At 45.3% G+C, this 20,413-nt stretch overlaps 1 protein-coding gene across 13 annotated transcripts in view; it reads left to right on the top strand.

The window, feature by feature from the left end:
* The window catches only part of LOC111247462 (uncharacterized), an 83,923-nt gene that overhangs the window by 31,649 nt on the left and 31,861 nt on the right, over positions 1 to 20,413 (top strand). The window contains exon 4 of one of the 13 annotated variants that reach the window (XM_086985155.1): positions 8,612 to 8,686. The exons of 7 other annotated variants lie outside the window; for them this stretch is intronic. Coding sequence is in view for 2 of the 6 variants with exons in the window: in XM_086985150.1 (XP_086841276.1) it covers positions 11,818 to 11,826 (9 nt within the window). In the remaining 4 variants the exon portion in view is untranslated. Of the gene's footprint in view, positions 1 to 8,290; positions 8,728 to 10,920; positions 11,827 to 11,860; positions 11,996 to 15,724; positions 16,037 to 20,413 lie in introns of those variants that run through there. 5 more of the 13 variants (XM_086985153.1, XM_086985156.1, XM_086985150.1 and 2 more) reach the window with 5 other exon arrangements.

The raw sequence follows: 20,413 nt of genomic DNA, 5'->3' as shown, positions 1-20,413 counted from the left end.
ACAGAACGATTTGCGTTTGAATACACGCTCGAGTATCGGTGACGGGCGTACCGCAGGCCTGATTTTACACTGATGAGAGATTAGCCTCTACAGCAGTCTTTCATCTTGATCATTCCGGTAGGTCGGTGGATAATGTTTACAGCTGTTGCCTCGTGCTTTATTCTCCTTATCGTATCTAGTTTCAGCAATACAACTTCAGTTGTCTCTCTATCCGCTATAATATAACGCGTGATATTAAACTCGCTTTATGCCGCGCAGGGAAGCACGTCCGCTGTCTACGCTTATGCCAATTTTACGCGCGACGCTACACATCGGTTCCCTCTGCTTTTCTGCATTGTCTTTACCATCATGCGTCTTTCTTTCGTCTTTCGGCCATCAGCAAAGATGGCTCTAGCCTCGATTGGTCTACTCTAGCCGCCACTGTCCTTTCTTCTGCTCCCTTGTCTGAACGATGAATAAATACGACAAATTGGACAAGATACGAACAGCAAACGCAACGAAAAGCAGGAAAAGGGTCGTCAGTCGCCGTTCGTTGTCGGCCGCTTCTGAATTGCTGAACATTGTTACACATACTCTCACCTATACATAGAACAGACTCATACACACTGTGCCACTGCTGCCGCCCTCAACATCATTATCATCATCGTCGTGTTTCCTCACCGTAAACCAATATATATATGTGTTCGTGTATGTTTGTATGTGAGTATCGGCAGTATGTGTGCAGCGTGTCTCAACTATGCGTATATGTCCGTCTGTGGGTGAGTGTGCATAGCAGCAGGCGGAGGGGTTGAGCAGGGAATACAGCCAGAGGGGACTGCAGGCCTCGGAGGTCTGTGGAGGAGGTTTGTACGACGGACGTGTGAACGGGGGTGCTAGAATAAGGGACAAAGCTGCGCTTTCTTTTCATTTCATTCTCTCCTCTTCTAACGCCCCTAAATTTCTCCCCAACTCATCCCTTCATAGCAGCTCGTCCCGTTCCCATTTCGAGTTCCAATTCCCTGCCCCGTCTCAGCCCCTCACCACTGCCATCTCCTGCTCACGAGCCCAGCTATATAAATATGTATCCCCATTTCTCGTTTTCTAAGCTTTTAATTCGTTATAGCGTGCGCGCTGGCTCCGTCAAACCTCGCTGCCCGTGTGCCCTTCAGCACGACGGCGACGGGCGTCCCCGACTCTATCCAACACATCCCCGTCTTTTTCCTTCTTTCTCGTTCTTTTGCATTCTCTTTCTCATTCTGCTTCCTGGCGGCAGCGGAATGCCCAACGGTGGCAATGATCGCTCCGTCGCCTCCCCCTCTCGATGGAGGAACAGGCGAACAAACGAGCGAACGAATGAACGAACCGACCCACCGGCAGTGGCTACGGGCGGATGCTGGGGATCAAGGTGGGGGAGCCCGCCCGAGAAAATGAGAGAAGGAGAAAAGGGGGGAGGGGGGGGGGTACTGGGAAAGTTGAGGGCACGGACTGAGACGCGATGTGGGGACGCACTGAAACGTGGAACCAGCGACTGGAGAATCAGACGGAGGAACTGCATAGCGTGGGGGGAGGTGGAGAAAACTCAAACGAGCGCGCAATATAAGAACCATTTTTACATTTTCCATTTGAGTCTCTCCCTTTTTCTACCGCCAGTAGCGGCGGCTGCCTCGCTTGCGTTACTGCTGTCGCGTGCTGAACTCGCTACTGCAGCGACCGCTACCGTCGTTGCTGTCGTTGGCGCAGTACGGCTACTGCTGCCGTTAGCGGCGCGCCTAGCGGCTGGCCGACGGATGAAATTTGGAACTGGAGAAGAACGTGCGACAGAGAGAAATGTACGGGGCGAAAATGGGTGAGAAAAATGGGAAACTGGGGGCGGAAAGGGTGAGTTGGGGGACGAAAGACAGGGGTACAGACTGTAAGAGACAGAGAGCGTGTGCGAGCGGTTGCACGCGGCGTTTACTTACGAAATGCCCACCAGCACAACTACAACCATCGCTGGCATAGTTACCACCACTATCACGAGTGCCCCTGTCCCCCAGCAGCGGCAACGGCAGAAGCAGCGAAATACAGTTTGCCTTAACGTGGCATGCCGTACTACCTTGCATATGTCGAAGAAACGCGTATGTTTGTTGTAGGTATATGTGCATATGCGGTACTACGGGTGTGGGAGTGTAATATAGGGAGGAGAAAAACAGGCTCAAGCAAGAGATGGGTGGGGCGACCCCGATGGCGGATTACGGATAGTGAGCATCTTGCTGTTTGCTAAGGACTACTGTGGTTTATTAAATAGACGGCAGCGTTAAAAAGGAGAAGTTGACAGTAACATCAGCAGCAGCAGCAATGTAACTTCTCAGGCCACACGAGAAGTTGGAGTTGCGATGCGCGGCACTGCATTAGAAATAGCTGTAGTGGTGGATGGCCATGAGACATCGCGGTGCGCGCAACTATGAAATTGCTAAGTAAGTTGAACAGTGCCGGCACAGCAAAAACGAAGGCCAGGCGGCAAAAGGATTGTCGAAAGAAGAAAGAGCAATAACGAAAAGGACTAGCAGCAGCAGCAGAGGGCAGCGAAAAACGGCCGACACGGCACCTAACTCATCATCAGCATCGTCGTCCTCCACCTAAATGATGCGAAGGAAACGGTGGAGGGTAGAGAGGGTGTGACAGAGGCGGGGGCTATAACCGGTGATGGGGAAAAGGGGAACAGAACAAGGAAGACTCGACATTTCGTCATTGTTCTAAGTCTCGGTGCATATCCTACTCACTCTCAGCAGTAGCCGCAGGGGCGCACCAAAGTCGATCCGTCACTTCGCTAGTTCGTCTTCGCCTGCAATCGCCCATTTTCATTCGGCCAGTGCATTGCTCTCTTCGCGCTCCCTGTACCTTGCCAGGTTGTCAGAACAGATCGGTATGTGTGGGTACTCAGTTTTTCACTCCTACGATCTGTTTTTTAGGAGAAAGTCCATCCGCGATGAATATTTTCACAAGTTCTTTCGTATATTGGACTTGTGCCGCGTTGCCACCTAGTGTGTTGCCACAGAAAATTAGGTTTATTCTAATAGATTTGAGTTGATACCTCGTTGTTTAGTTCTAGTTATCTAGTTCGTACAAACAGCTTTGGTAGAGCGTTAGTGAATTTGTATGTAAAAAAAGTATTCAACCTTTTTCTATATTAGATGAATTATAAATAAAGTCCATTTTTAAATTTACCCAACTATTATTTTTGGGTAGTGCACCATTGAGCTTCTATCGGTGATGATGTAATGTTCCAGTTAAATTTCACCTATATTATTATCTAGGATATTATCTAGGGTTTAATTACTCGCGTTTGTTTATTTATTAAGGATAACAACCTCAAACCTGATACGTTACAATAATCGGGGTCAACTATGATTGAATTTTAGATCACTAGCTTAATCGTTTAATACAACGGAGGCGGCATATATTATTCCAAACACTTCGTTTAAAATAACTGCTAAACGTATTTTTGGTAGCATCATCAATCACGAAAATGTCTGCCGCACTTATGACAGTTTGCACAAAACTACATAGCATGCTATATTTGTAACATCTATGTATCTTCGTATCTTTTTTTTTATAATAGTATACTTAACATTACAATATTTATTACGCTTTAGGGAACGCCAAACTTAAATGTACATTCATACGTACGAATCCGCCTATGAAAAACTTCGTTGGCACTTCACCGCTACCAATATAAGCACTTCTACTCAGAAGAACTCAACTCTACGAACGAACGAACGCTGAAGCGTTTGCCGCCCATTGCCATTTTCACGTGCGTTGTTCGATTTGCTCTAAACAATTTCAACTCCTACCGACCAGCCCTACTGCCTTCGATGCACACCTTTAGGTGATTCCCTCATAGATTACACCTCGGTGTTCCTCGTCTTCGAACCTCTTCATTTGGCATAGCTTTCCCATAGGGGACGCCTTGGGCCAGCTAGTAGTGGCGGAACGGCACTTTATAAAGAAAGAGCGCAATTCCTGGACACACACCGCAGACCCGACTGGTGCAGGCCCGTGCCCATATAAAGGCCCACCCCAGGCTGCGCCGCCTGTTCTCAGACCTTTCCTCATCTAGCCGCTCTGGTCGATGTTCCCTTCGTAATGCTCAGCCAACTTCAAGATGCCAGTCAGTGGCTGTGTTGTATAGCTGAAGAAGGAATCGGGGAAGGCGTGCGAGGGAGCCTCTGTCGGAGCTGCATTGTCATGGTACTTCCCTGATTCAGTCGGCGACTACGGCACAGCCACGCCAGCAAAAGCATAAGCAGTTGCGAAAAGGCCAACAAAACGAGCGAAGATATTTGTTGCCCCTTCCGGCGGTCGTCCCCGTGGCCGGGTACTGGAATGGGGCGGAAGAGCAGTGGGTGACGAGTGAAAATTTTTAAATTTGTATATTGTAGGTGTCTGTACCAGCTTGAGGAGTAACAATGGTGCTGGCGGGAGCAGAAGTATGATTCTTCCTTACTCTGCCTGACCCACTCCGACTTTTTTCTCTGTTGGCGTCATTCTCATTTTCGGTATCGTTTGTACGCCTTTGGTTGCATTTTCTTCTATGTATGGTCGAATATTGCTGTGACAAAGTAAAACACTTCTATAGGCCAATAAGCACACACATACGTTATTTGTAAGCAACAAAATATCGAACAGAAGCTACTGATATCTACCGGAAAATGTGTCGGGAAACGATGGTGGTACGGCGAATAGAGCTGGCGTGAACCATGAGCTCGGCGGCGGGGTGGCAGGGGTAGGATTAGTGCAAGACGGTTGCTTCATTCCAATGACGAATAAGCAGCATTGAAAACTAACGTACAAGTAGAAGCGTGAGAATGCACTATGCGTCAAACATACTACCATTTGTGTCTCCGCGAAAAAAAAATATGAACACACGAAGTGCACGAATGCGAAGGGCCAGAAAGGAGCAATGGCTCGTCTTGGCGGACAGGCAGACGTATGCTCGCGGCTTCGTCACACTTCTCGCAATTTGCTTTCTAGAAGTGGATGCACGATGCGTGAAAGAGCCAACTTAAAACCCCCGCCCGCTGCCCTTCCTCTGACACTCCATAACCTTCATAACCCCTCTGGTTCGTGTGCGACCCCGCCTAGCCTATCTTCAAGACCTCTCTCCATCTACCCAATGCAGTCTACACTTTGCGATGCTTCTCTCATCCTTACGCCGGCATTATTCCTTATTCTTGGGCAAAAAGATGACTCTCGTTGGTGCTGGCGTAAGTTTCTATACGTCCATATACCATATAATGCTAGGGAGTTAGCGTGCAAAACGCATGCCGAAAGGTTTTAAACAGCATACGAGACGTACAGGAGGATCGGACTGTCTCTCTACTTCGGCATAGTTCTTCCTATGGAAAGGGGTGACGGTTCTACTTCAGCCCGTCATGAGCTTTGCCCCCTACTCGCCGCTTCCACTGATAGCCTCATTCGTTCTTAACCCGTCGACTGGCGTTACGGTCATTTGCAACTCACATCTTTCTCGGCGCAAGCCTGGCGATTGTCCTGTTTTTTCTGCCAAGCCGAACCCGTCGGGCAGCGCATTTTACGTATGTAATGACCTGCTACTACGTAAGTGCGCATGTACAACTATGCCCCGTCGGTCCCGTGTGGACAGACGGAAAGGAAAGTAAACACGCTACATTCGCTAAGCAGAGGCCATCTAATAAAACAAAAATAGAAGTGACAGTCTTTGGTTTGTACTTTGGCTGTTCATAACTGCTCTTATTTACACTGTCGTTTGTTTTTGCCGTACATTCAGAATGTTTTTTGTTGCAGAAGGACCGACACGCCATTCACGGGCTTAGCAGAATGAAGAATTAGCTAGAAAATGAGACGTGAGAGAAGCGTATCATTCGGACAATTCCTTTAGACTTCCTTCCCTACTTTCTGTGACTACCTGACCCATTTACTAATTGTAGACAAGGCGATAAAAAAAACCCTATGTACTGTGGCTTTTTTATCATTGGCTTCATGATTCAGCTATCTTCCGTAGTGGGGCTTTCCGTACCCAAACTGCACTAAAGGTAAAAATCCCTGTGCCCATCTTTTTTATCACTCTGCACGCTATTCTGTCAGTCGCAAGTGGTGGCAAAACTGTTAGCGATAGAATTCATATCAGTACACGAGCCGTACGTTGTAGCCAGTCTGGAAAACACAGGCGTAAACAAAGCAGCCCTATTCATCGAAAATAGTACTTGCTTTTACCGGTATCGGGCATGAGTCAGTATCTGCATATGCGCATGGTGGAGCTACGTAGTTGACCTTTGGAAAACGGGGTTGTCACAGTTCTCGTTATAGACGCTATATACGATACAATTCGCGGAGCTTTCCCTTAGCCAATGGCCGTCGAACGTGCGTCACGTGCCGCCGCTGCTGCTTTCGCAGTGCGCTTTCTGCCATTGGATTGGAGAGACTAAAGGGAACTGTTGATAGTTCCTGTAGACGAAATATCACGAGTTGAACCGATCTCTTCCTTCTCGTCCTCCATGTGTCTTAGCACGAGTCCCCGCTTTATACAGCTTATCAAATCGACGTCCGTTGGGTTGGATAGAACGTCGACATCATACGCACTCATAGAGATAGGCATCTCTCGTCGCTTCGATACGAGTTTCCTGCAAGAAATTCACGTAGGTGCTATTGGTTGTCATATACAGTGCATTTAGACACTCATCGTCTTGGCAACAAAAGCATATTGCCAGCACTTAGTCAAACATACAAGTATAGCTACTCAATTTCATACTCGAACACGCGGTCGGAAAAAGGGTACCCACGGTAAATATATGGATACGAAGCTTGTCATATACTGATTCCATTCTGAAGTAGCATATAAGCGGGTGTTTGCGATTTATTAGCTAGCCATTAAGTTGATTTCTCACTATATGGAACAGTTTCAATATGAAACATTTAATGCTTTGGTAGACTGTTTACATGTGCAGTATATTGATTGTGAAAATAGGCGCGGCTCTAGTTCTATGTAAAAACCGATCGAAGTCATCTGTGTTGAATGTAATAGACAACGCCTTAAACCTGTTGCTGCTTCCTCCTTGCGGTTTTCTCACGCGGGAACGTGATCCACCCTAAGGCCACATAAGGTCATTCAACAATCATAACAATTGGCATATAATGAAACATGTACAGTACAAACGTTGACACTTTGATCCTTTGAAGGTTTCGGATGACCGGAACCAATCTGAAGCCTTCAATGGCTTCTGACTAGTCGAGCCCTGTTCTCAGATACATTAATTATAGGTTTTTATAGACCAATTTCGACGTTTCAGCAGACCAAATTAGATTGTAATTTTTCAAAGAACATAAACAGCGAGGCGTTTTCGTTGTACCCAATTGACATTATGGTACGCACCATATAATCGCTAATTTATGCACCGTTATATACACGTGCACAGCATAATAAAAACTGGTGTCTGAACCCCATTAGATTTTACCCTGACAATTAGAACAAGCAACTGTTGTTTGTTGCAATAGCTTTAACTTGTAATTTCGTGTAAGTCAGCCGTGAAACTTGTCCTCTAATTTGCAAATTCAGGAATAGTGCTGAATAAGATGTTTCCCTGTAACACTGGGGACGTTGGCGTCCATCTATAACACCGTTGATTAATAGCCCATTAGCCTGTGATCAGTTTTTTTCATTTCAATTCTACAACGATTAGACTGGTACAGAATAGCTGAACATTTATAGGTAACGTCAAGGAAGGACCTGTCAACCTTTAACCAAAAAGCCAATTCTTTGGCTGTATGTAGGCTTTTCAGTGAAGTTTGCTTTAATACATTGCTTATGAGGTTTGTTCCACTAAGTAACCTATTATAGGCTAGACCTAGGAAGGGATATAGCATGATAAATCTGGAAGACATATGATCAGAAAAGTTTCGATAAAGAGGAAGAATTTCATTTTTATTATAGAACTTTCTATTTACGTTGTTATTTAGGTAGAAATATCAGTCATGTAGAGCAATTACTAAGTGTCAATATATTTGGCATCAGCATTATGTACAGTGTGTTATATAGGAAACCGAAACTTAGAAGGGACACACTTTGGACCGTCTCGAGGCAGGAATCAACTGACTGAGGTCAATTTGCAGAAAAAAAAAAAGCCTTTTTGGCTTGCAAACCAATGGAATTTAACGTACGACAATCTATTCAATTTAGCGACCTTAGATTGACCGCATCAACAATCATTTTTTTTTTTTCTAGTTATTCTGTTTTTCATTGAGAGAAAAGGATTATTGCGAGAGTAGTTCCTTTCTTCTCGCTTATTGTTCACCCTTGCCTCATAGTAAAGATGACTCATGGCAGTCTGAAAGATGTATACCTGCACCTCTCAACGGCAATCGACAGTCTGTAACCCAGGGCGATCATGACAATTGTTCGACACGCTTCTGCCACTTCCGCTCGATCAACTCAACTTCAATATATATAAACAGAAAATAAAGTTATCAACTTAACCGAAAGTGTTCATAGGATCTGTGTGAGTTTGTTCTGGCAGAGAAACTAATATATGACCGTTATACCCAACTGATTCAACAAATTGACGATTGATAACCACCGCGGCTGATTCGACTCGTCTGACAATTTCATTGCCAGCAGCGGCATACCTGTACAAAAATTTTTCAACGTGTGCAAGCTTGCGTGGCAATCCCGACATAAACATGTAGAATCAAGGTGAGACTCCTGCTATGGATAGATCCTGTCTTTGATATCAGGTATGTGGCGATCAACAATGTATAGAACCGTTTAATCATGTTTACCGTTGTATTATTGAGCTAAATATGTTAAACAATCATAGTAAGCGCTCGTTGTGTTTACTTACTAAATGCGGATGCGATGAAGTATTGGTTAACGATTAGACTCTCAAACGTTGCATTTTGCCCTATGCAGGATTTGCGACTGATTCAAGAGTAACGATACTTATTTAGTGCGTGTGGTACGATCCCCCGCTAACTCTGATTAGGTGCACTCATGAGATAGCGAACCTAGCCCAACTGCCCGAATTTAACGACGACAAGAATGTTTGCATTTGCTAGCGGCCGTTTGTTTCTATCGCCTTTCTTTTTCTCTGTCTGGCATTCTTGACTATCTCGTAGAAGTTTGACAAAAGCTGCTGTCGTTCGAAGTACTTTACTTGCTTCGAACATTCGAATTTCTGAATTAGCTCTCCTCAATCCTCTCAAAACAGAGTCCCAGTGTTCCCCATAGCACACCTCACTCTATCCCTTCGCTCTGGTCCCTGATCTTTCGGCTCTAATGGAGCCGGCGGGCGCTCACGCGAAATAAACGAGAACAGAGATGGCACTGCAAATGTCGATAGGTAGGCGGTGCAAATATTAAAAAAGAAAGTGTCTTTTGGAGGCCAAGGAGCATTTCCATTCGTAATCGTAATAATACCTCAAAATTAGGCTCCTTCAATCACTCACCGCAGTCTCGTTTGGTCATGCGGCCGTCGTACGGCTAGTTGAGGATAGGGGTGCCGGGGAGGCAGATATCGCGGTTTGGGAGACTAGACGTGCGTGCTGGCCTGGCGTGGCCTGGGTTAAGGTGACTAGCTGAATGTGCGACTGGAATGAGAAGGCTTGCTCGGTTACTATTGTAGTAGTGATAGTTGTGGCAGTGAGCGGCAGAGTAGTTCAAATGCCGTTCAAACAGTTTTCATACGGTTGGTTGACTGGCTTCTCAATGTACCGCAATCATGGTCGATGGCGGTCGCCGCTGCTACTGTGGTGCGTTCCTGTATTAGTAGCAGTTGTAGGCGTACTAGTAATAATATCTATGCTTGTGCTTGCACCCGCGCGCTGGCCCCATTCAGTTGGTGCCGGCCGTAGCCGCATCGGCAGCAGCAGCGGTATCCCAGTACGCCGTTCCCTGCCCTTAATTCAACCCAATTCAAACCCAACCAAACGAACTAAACCAACGACACAGCACCCCCTTCAAATTAGGCACTCGCGGCGTGCGCGAACGCTACCGCCGACTACTTCGGCGACGTAGTCGACGACGACGATGAGGGAAAAGGGAGAGAGCAACCGCGGTCCGACGCGTCGGCCGCGGCCGGGCCGCCCGTTCTGCTGCTACTGCCGATGCCAGGCAGCTAGCTAGTTTAGGCTACACTGCCTGCCGAACCTAAAGCAAAGCAGAGCACAGACTCTAAGCACCAGCACCACCACCATTGCCACAGCTTCAGAGGCGGCAGCAGCAGCAGCAGCAGCAGCAGCCGCCTCTGCCGTCGTGCCGCCGCTGCCATCGCCACCGCTCGATTTTTGAAGAACAACAACAAAAAATTCGAAATGGGGTTCCGGGGGGCACGCATTGGTGACGTCACAGTCACGTGGTGCGCGAGAGCGGGAGCCATTGGCGCGCGTTTTTAATTGTATCTGGAGGGATGGAGCCGTAGGTCCGCGGAATGAAGGCGGGCCGGCGGCCGCGGTGGGAGAGGGTGGTGGGTGCCCCACGCCTCACCGGCGGCGCGCGGGAGATTCTCTTTGAGATGTGCGTCTGTGTGTGTATGTATATATATGTATATATGCGTATTGTATGCTGGTTCCGACTCCGACTTTGGCTGTGCTCTGTTCTGCCGTGCTGGTTGTGAGCAGAAGCAGCAGCAGCAGCAGCAGTAGTAGCAGGACTCTCTGTCTGTTTTCTGTGCATGCTCGATGAACGGCCTGCCTGCTGCTTGCCTGTACCGGGCTGCTGCTGCTGCCGCCGCCTGGTCGTGCCTGATACTCTCTCGTTTTTCCAGTTGTATCTCTCTCGTTTTCTCACTCTGCCTAGCAGCAGCCCCTCTCAACCGAACGAACGACTAGCTGCCGGCCGAACGGGGGGGGGGGGGGGGCTCTATGTATTTCTAAATAAAATATTATTACGCCGCTACTACCCGCCACCGGCGCCACTCGTTTGCCAGCCAGCCACCTAGCTCTTCGTCAGTGAGTTCGTGGATCCCGAGCGGGTTAGACGACGTTCGTCAGTCAAATGACGACGACGAGGCCGGAGTAAGATCGCGCTCACAAGTGCCCGCGCGAAGACGAACGGACGGATAAATGAACACACAGACAGACAGACAGACAAACAGCATTACCACCGCTGACTTCTCCAACAACCCTAACAAACTAAGCCAACTATATAAATACCTGACTGACCAACTTAAATAATCGAAGCAATTATTTACAATACACTCCTTGACACTAGACCGACTGTTATCAATCATACTACTGTTATTAGACGGAAAAATAACGACAATAGAAAAGTTTGTTGAAGGCACGCGTGATTACTTGTACACTTCATCTGAACTGGGCAGGACGTGTGCGATTTGGACCTGTCGTGCTGATTCTGGTAAAAGTGGTTGTGCTGGTGGTGATGGTGATGGTGGTCTTCAAATTTTCTTGCAAGGAAAGAGCAACGTGTGTGCGTGTATGATTCAGCAGGACCGCCTATTATTCACGCAAGACAGGGTACTATAACATCTTTTTCTTTCTTTTCAATACTATCCAGTTCCGTTTTAGTTTCCACGCGCTTGAACTTGTCAGCCGAAGTCGTTGCTTATGCACGTGGCACTCACCACTAGACAGGAAGCTGACCTCAGCAGACCTTGACCGGACTTAAAGAAGTGACGAAAAACAGATGACACATTAATCGTTTGACCACGTGCTAAACTTCTTAAGAACAACAAGCTCTCGTACTGGTGATCAGACGGAGCGAGTGACCAACAAAACAATAACTACCTTAAGCGATACCTACGCTAACATTAGGGTGTCTGCAATTGTTCCAAACTTCGCTTCAAGCTTCACTTCATCGACATCTCTGTGATGGTGACCGTAAGTTTCTAATGTCGAAGTGAGTGGGAGTTGCAAGTGATTCTCAGGGAGCCCAGTTGCTAGCAACATCGATCGACGTCGTCGCGTATGCTCAAACAACAAACAAATCACCTCAGAAGGTTTTCGTTTAATAATTGCTGAAGTCGTCACGCATGTTTTGTATCTTTACGTACGTATAGTTGATGGACGTCAACGTAAGTGTGAAATGTGTCTTGTCTTGCATCTTTCTTTTTGCACTTCTAGTTGATGCACACTAACTTCGGGTAATACTGAAAGTGAGCAGAGCACATGTGACTATAGGGCTTTAAGACAACTTCCACGAGGGGCGAGCGTGCACTTCTAATCAGACTATGCCAAATGTCTGTCTGAGAGCTAAGTCCGCTATTTCCGTTGTATAGGTCTCTGTTTGGCAAGATGTAAATGGGAATAGATGGCCGTAACTCATTTTCGACTAGCCGATTACACATCCGACATCCATTTTGGCCATGTGAAGCACGCCTCTTTAACCGTGAAGTTTTGAAAGATAACTAATGTATTTTATTTTAAAGACCATAATAGATATATATATATATATATATATATATTTATATAAGCCGGATTAACGATCCGAGATCGCACGCGATCTCACAGTCGCTGTGATACTGTTTTGAGTGACTTGCAAAAATCTAATAAAAAAGGAGAGAAGGTTGTACGTGGAGTACACAATGTAACGCCTATGTGTTTGTTCCATAATGGAAGCAAGTACGTGGTAGGCATTATGAATATATTATGCCTTCGTCGAGCTTGGGCCTTGACAAGTTGTTTTACTAGTAGCCTTGACTTTGCCCGGACCATTAGGACAACCATTGTGGAGAGGTGCGTTATGATTATCATAAAAGTAACACAAACCTCATACGCTTGTGGTCATGCAGAACCCCTTGTAGCTAAAAACAAATCACCTGGATTGATTGATAAAAAAATCAAGCTCATAGCGTAACTTACTAAGGAAATGCACTTAACTTAATACACTGTGTCTTGCCCATACGATCACCTGCGTTGATTTCGGCAATGATTTTACTTTATAATAGTTGCGTCATAATTATGACAAAGATAAAATGCTGGTTCTGAATGGATATAGCGAAAAACCAATTGCGGACTAAATCGATCTCTTATCTATACTTTGCAACAACCGTAGTCATTTTGTTATCGCCTTAATCAGATTCGTATATCTTTTTCTCGACATTTGGTTACAGTGTGTGCTCACATTAACTTCATGGTGAGCTGAAGTTGAAGAGTTCTGTTCTGAGTGACACATCCATTTGTATAGTATGGAAGTGTTGCTACGCCGATTATACCTCGATGTTTTCGATATTCCCGAACTGTTGCGTCCAAATGTATCAACTTCTATCACTTTCCCTTAAGACGGGAAATTCATAAATAGGTTGCTACATGCGCTTTGTTTGAGTATCCTTTTCACAGAGCAAGCCACGGACGAACCGTAGATTCCACCTTAAGACTGCTATTGAGTGTTGAGATTACTGAAGGCATTTCACGCATGACTTCAACTTATGATCGATGCTCATTTGACATTTGCTGAACGAAGTTCTTTGGGTTGACGAGGGATTGAAGCATTTCGTAGGCTTTCATACCATACTACACCTCTGAGAGTTTAATGGGTCTCAACTATACAGCAACTCAGTTCGAAGTTGACTCCGTCGACATATTATTATAATCTGTGGAAATTATGCATGGGTATGTTGGACTAACATATCGTCAATTATAAGCTATAATTGGTAACTTGCTAGTATGGTATGGAATTAAGTTTATTGGGCAACAATCACTTACTTTCCTGCGTTTTTGCGCAGTTTATAATTAATTCCTTTAAAAAAAAAAAAAAAAACTATAATATCATGAGAAACAAGTCTATTTTTTTAGTGAGACATTTGTTTTTTCAAGCATAGTCATTATCAGAACAGCGTTCAGAATAATCTATGGAAGTAGCTGAAATTTTCTATCTTCTTTTTTTCATTAACGCTTTGTTGTGCGCCAGAATGTTGTTTTACGCGATAAGTTAGTCTGATGATTGAATAGTAAAACAAACAGGAGCAGATCATTGGCACATGAACCACGACTGCGCACGAAAATGCCGTCGAAATGTCCTTCTTCAAATAAATGGACATTTCGTTAATAAACGGATTGATTCATAGCAAGATATAACGCTTGTCATTCGCTCTGAGTCCCTTTGAAGTTTATACAACATTTATTGCCAGATGGTTCTGAATGGAACTCTGACTCATGACGTATGGAATAATGCTGCATGTACTGTGTATGCGTACGTTTACGAGCGAGCGAGCGAGTGGGTCCCTTCTGTGTGTTCCTAAACTGTTGCCTGAATTGGTTTGAATCACTAGAAAAGTGCGAGCTCGGCGCTCTCAAGACAACCTTTGACGTACCAGCACACGGGCTGCTTGGCAGTCCTATATGTTATGAAGTCGCCCTCGGCCTACCCTCACACCTACGGAGTAGCAGCATCAGCAGCAACCCTGGCGCCTATGACACCATCGCTATGAAGGATATTGTAGAAGTGCGTGCCCGAAGGTCTCACTTAGAATTAGAGTGCGCACTTCAACGGACAACTGCTCTATGTTAAAGTCTTTCGCGCTTGCGTTCCCGCTCTTTCCTTTCCCACCATTCTGCTTCTAAGCGTCGCCGGCAAGCAAGCATCCGTCTGACATCTTTCCCCTCAGCGTCCATCTAAGAGAGCATATGAGTCTCCCTTTTAGAGATCCGCCCTTTCATTCGTTCTGTAATGAACAGAGTCGGCCGGCGCTGGCATTGGGCGGCAGTGGTAGCTGTGGCAGCTGAAAGAAACGCTACTCGTACCAATGGAAGAGGCAACTTGAAGTGACAAGGAAGTCAGCAGCAGAAGTCCTAAACCCCAGCCCCCAAAGGATGTGTGAGGGAGAGAAAGTGAGCAATAGAACCGCTGCCTCGTAGGTTTGGACATGTCAAGGCCCTTGCAAGGCAATTGCATATGACGGCGGCCTACTCCGTGTAGACTCGTATAGAAACTTAATCACCTGATGCATGCTTGTTGTACGTGCGTAGGATACGTGAGACCGACTGGCTGAAAAACCCACAAATGAAAAAGCCAAAGTTATGATAGATATGACATTTCGGTCGAAACCTCACATGGTGCCACGATATAGGCAGTTAAGGTCGCAGTATTGTCCTAGTATTACTATATAAGACAGTGTTTTAGGACCTACAGGAGAAAAATATAAGGCTCGCACTTAAAGTTTGCAGTTGTGACAGGAATGACCGGTTCGGGTCTGCACATGTATCTTGGAACAATCTTACCATTTTATCAAAATAGTGGTTCTCCCAGAAATATGGTCTAATACCGCTAAAGTTCGGTAAATAGCATAAGCTTCGATCACAAATATTACAGTTCATTGCTAATATTAGATGCAACATTTCGTCAGAATCAAGCTACCGGGATTGATCGTATTGTCTTGTTTAATTTCTCTTGTTCAATCATCCGATAATCCAGAATATATATAGTTTGCAACTATATATATATACAGACACTTAGTAATTTAACGTGTACACTGCAGGCTGCATGAGGGAATATGCCTTGGTCTTTGTGGAACTTGATTTTATCTGCCTAAATATCTGGACCCGAGTAAAGCGCCTCCAATTTTTTGTTCACATATACTTATCGGCAATACCTTTAGCGCACCATTTGTAACAGCTAGCTGCTTGGTTCTTTGTACCCCACAGCGAAACATCGTAATGTCCAGTAAGGTTAGCTCTGCTATAAAGCCGGTGACGCAGACGTGTGCTCGCTTTTGCACCATTTTCGGACAATCCATGTGTCTGTGTGTGTATGCACGTCTTCGATCGTATATCTCGCGCGTACAACAAACACAATTTCTGCACTAAATTTTCTATTGCGCCTATTTCCGGCTGGTAAGCTTCATCTCTGTATGTACTTCGAAGTCTAACTGGAAGAAACACATAATCATACTGTAACTTGAAACTAAGCGACGGAGCTTGTTGAAAGCGTTCATACCGTAAAGCAACAGTTGTACACATGCGGTTGTCGGGGGATAACGGAGGGGCAGGGGTGGTCAGAATGAACAGAGATTTTCAGAAGACAGCGTCACGGCTACATTTATAATGTCAAAAGTGCCCCTCCAAAAGCAGCGCTACATGGCTGTGTTGAATGGTAAGTCAGACGCCTGTTCAGGACCACAATTTCAACAAGAAAAGAGCGATTATTCCTTAATTACGGCACGTTCAGCGTAGTCGAATTCAGGCGTAATAGTTTAATTTGGTGCCGTTCAAAAGCTGCGCGTTTATAGTTATCTTAGCTAGTGGTCAATTAATAGGAACACACAAGCCTTATTATTAGTACGTACATTGATCGAACCGTGAAAGGAACGAGCGGCGTCAGTGCGTTGTTATTTATAATTCCATGAGTATGATGAGATCGTCATGACATTTTCACACAACGACGACACGTTTCTAGAATCCGTCGGAAATTTATTAAGTTTAAAATCGCTTGAAAGAAATTCGCTTTGTCAACTTTTGGTGCGCTAATGTTTGTGGCAAGAGTAGAAAACAGGCGCGAAAGTTTCACGGATCTGTAACAACAGTTACATCCTTGCACGGCTATGAAGCGATTGCATTGATGATATGTATCAATGATATTAGGTGTGCAAAAACCTTTTGAAAGTCTTTGATTTACAGAATCGTCTCATGAAACGGACAGTTTACAGCAATCCATCCTGTAGTTGGTTAAGTAAGCTCTTGTGGGGAGAACAGCAGAAATCTTTGAGGAAAAAGGCTGGACGAGCTGACTACAAGCGTTTAACGGTGTTTCTAGCAAAGGCCTGACTATATAAAGACGCAATTGTATCAGTGCGGGAAATCTAAGACATTGGAGTTCTACATCATTGGCTTTTCAATTACTGCTCAGTATACGTAATCCGTATGGAATAATTAGACAGGCAAAAGACTTTCGGAACTCCTCCCTCTCCAAATTAGATACGTTATACTTGTGCAATATCTATAAATAACGAGTGTGTCGTCCATTGACTACTACGATAATACGCGCGAGATTGGCACCCATAGCCAAATTCTGTCGTTTTGTTTGTTGATGCGCTTGCTTGGCCTTTTATACGCAGGCTCCCCCATCATTATAACAGTCTATAAGTTTGCTTGTTAAGAATATATCTCTCAATAGCCATCGCAGACAAGCACATCCCTGAAACCATAATGATTGTTTACGCTTAGTCGTTCCCCGTACGCAGCCTAGAGGGAGGTTTCGACATTGGCCAAGCCGACAGACAGATGCGACGGTGGAATGAATAGGCATGGTCGACGACCGCAACAGTCGCGCCAGCTTGGGGAAACTATTGTCGGCAGCACTACACTATAGACGAACAAGGCAAACGAGAACTATTCGATTGTGGGGTGTTTGGGGTAGTTCTTCTCGTCGCTGGACAGTGAAGCCCGCAAGTCGCGGCTGGCGCTAGCGAGCGTACATTCTTCCTGCAGAAGTGTTGGCTAACGAGACGGCCCTTTATTATCGGCGTCTGCATCGCTGCCGCTACACATCGTCAAGTGATTAGTTCTTAGCAATAGCCAGAATTATACCCCGGGCCTACATGGCGTCCGTCAAGAGTCAACGAAGTACTATGACCGCTATCGGGGAGGCGGCGGTGAGATAGTCGCGCCCAGTTCCTGCCACCGCCCGGAGTAGTTCCTAATTACCTTCACAAAGTCTACGTGAAGAGAGAAACTGCTCGATACACGAAGAACTCTAATTATTTGATGAGCTGATAGTGTTATGATTATGCTTGTTGTTATAATGCGCTGTTATTCATGACGGTTAAGGACCACAATGACCATCCTAATAGCAATTGCAATCATCATGTGATTAGTAATTATAGTTGCCTTAATGGTGAGTGTACTCACCGTATATGTGATGTACACATGTGTGGCCACACATACGTTTAGTCTGACGTCAGTCGGATCGATTCGAGCCGGTGAGAGCTCCGGCGAGTGCTAAATCTGCTTTTCGAATGAGTACAAAGTGCCTTAAGTTTGACTATGAATCGATACTTTTGACAGAAGAAAAAACGTTTTGTACGAAATAGATAATGATCAAGATTAATTAATTTAGATACGACGACGTATAACCTATCTGTCTGTGCTCCAGCTGTTTTACGTTGAGGGCTCCTGTTCTACCACACCCTACAACTCATCAATTATAATTATCGAAACGAATATATACATACGCGTGTGCGCATGCAAATGCGTAGCTGCTTTTTAAATGTACTTGATGTATATCAATCTGAAAAGGGTTTAATGCTATCATGAAGTACTGCGATAAAAGCTTCAAGATAACATACCGTACGCCTGAACCGACTGATAAAAATTTCTCTGACCAAAGCGAACAAAAGTAGAATAACTGCCAGCCTCAACTTATGTCTATATTAGGCCGTCTCGTTTTGATCTCAAGCAGTGTGACTTCGGGGGTTTGCCTTTTGGTTCGTGGAACGACCATGAAGTACCAAGCGCCTCTTACATTGCGTATGTACGTGGCGATTATGAGCAGAGGCATTCGTTAGGACATTGCTACTGCGTGCGAACCTTCATTTCAGGAAAACGTGGCATCTGAACCCACTTTCGAATTTCATTAGTGCAGCCAATATGAGTTCTTATGTATAGCTAATCCTCGTGCGTTAGAGATATTCGGCACTCATTCCGGAAATCGCATGTTACCTCTAGTATGCACTGACCATTTTTGACTATGATTCTGAGAGAGAGACAGGCGGATGTGCTAGATCTGAGAGCACGATCTGCGTGTATCCAATCAATGTGCCTACGGCATGACAGACTCCGTTGCTCAGACGACGCAGATATTTTACTCACGGGACCGATTATGTGCAATAAGATAAATGTAGCCACCTCTCCGGCCCTCAGCAGTCGTCGCCAGTAAGTGTGCTGAAATAAGCGACTGGAACGTTCAGCGATTTAATTTAGTAGTGGGCACATTATATCATTCTGGACGAATCACACGGTCTCTCAAGCTCTTCTCTTGACCTTTCAGCTTCTTGCACACTGTTTGCAAATTGAAGCTCTTGTACGTCACCGAGCAAAATCGGGGCCTGAATGCATCGGCTAGAGACGTAGGTTTGAGTAAATATCGATCGTGCTAGACACCCGTAAATCTGTCGATCCAAGATTTGTTCGAAGTGGATCCGAGTATAAGTGAGCACGGCGCACCCAAAAGCCGCCGCGACTGAGAGAGACCTATCCTTCGTTGACCAAGATGTAAAAGTTGGGATATGCACGGCATCCTCAACGTCATCGAAACCATCAAGTTAGTCAATTTTTCAACGATTCTGCAGGATTCCACTAGGGGACATCAGAAAACTTAGAGGAAGGCCTGTTATGGTTACCCTAGTGGACGAGAAGGAATGCAGGCTACTGTTGGATGGGGGCAGCCCTATCCGATAAGCATGGGCAAAGTTTAATCAACATAAGTTTACAGTGCGATTTGTGGGAGGATAAGTACACGTAAAAGATTGCATAAGCGCGGCGTGAATGACCCAAGTACACTTATGTTTATTGTCTACCGGTGACAAAACTACATGGCTCCACTCTCGCTGAACTATATATATATATATATATATGTATGCATGTACGAGCACTTTATTGTTTATCTCGACGGTGTGTTAAAATAAATGATTTGTCATTTCGCCATTGGTATTTGTAGCGGACGTGCACGTGGGCACGATTTTAGCGACGAAAGCCATCGATATTCGAGCGGCTTGTATTGTCTGAGTATCTTTCGATGATACCTAGATATTATCGCGATTTGCATTAACGATACTAAGATATTAGTCGCATTAGACCGTTAGGTGGCAGGATTAAAACATGCTCCAAGTGCCCCCTTACTTCCCGTGCTCTCATGGTGTACTTTGATTGAGTACCGAAGAAACGGCAAACAGATCCGCGGCAATTTTAGTCCTCACCTCCATGTGACGGTAGTTTTAAGGATGTCGAAACTCAAAGTGCCGCTACCTCGCATGGAGACATCCTGCTGTCACCGATGAAGTTGTCTTAATTTGAGTTTGTTTCATCCACTACACATTCAAAATTACATTTATTAGAGAAGGTCATTTTTATAGGTCACATCTTAGTCCTAAAGCACTTTACGCACCGACGTAATGGTCCCGTGTTTTAGGTAAGCTAACAAATGCGCTTCTGATCATAGCTAGTTAGGGCGATGATTTTGTAGGATGGTTAAACTTCTGCGCACCACAATACGAAGCATCTGTCCAATGATTATCAACAGATTCTGAAGCCTTGTAGGAGGATATCGAATTCGTGACATCGGCATGTTCCAACTCTTGTTGTTGTTTAGATAAATCTTGACGTTCGCTGAGTACTTCCAACAAAGAAAAGTAAACGTCGACGATCTTAAATGAAAACTTCTTGTATATTTAGAGTTTTACACCCGAAATCACGTTACGCATGCGATCAGATAGGTGGTGGCACCAAACGGGGTGCGATTCGAGCCGCAACGTGT

Source organism: Varroa destructor, unplaced genomic scaffold, assembly GCF_002443255.2.
Source record: "Varroa destructor unplaced genomic scaffold, Vdes_3.0 BEIS01000003.1, whole genome shotgun sequence".
In the NCBI taxonomy this organism is placed as follows: Eukaryota; Metazoa; Arthropoda; class Arachnida; order Mesostigmata; family Varroidae; genus Varroa; species Varroa destructor.
The sequence above is the reverse complement of the archived record's forward strand: the minus strand, read 5'-3'. Positions and strand labels throughout refer to the sequence as shown.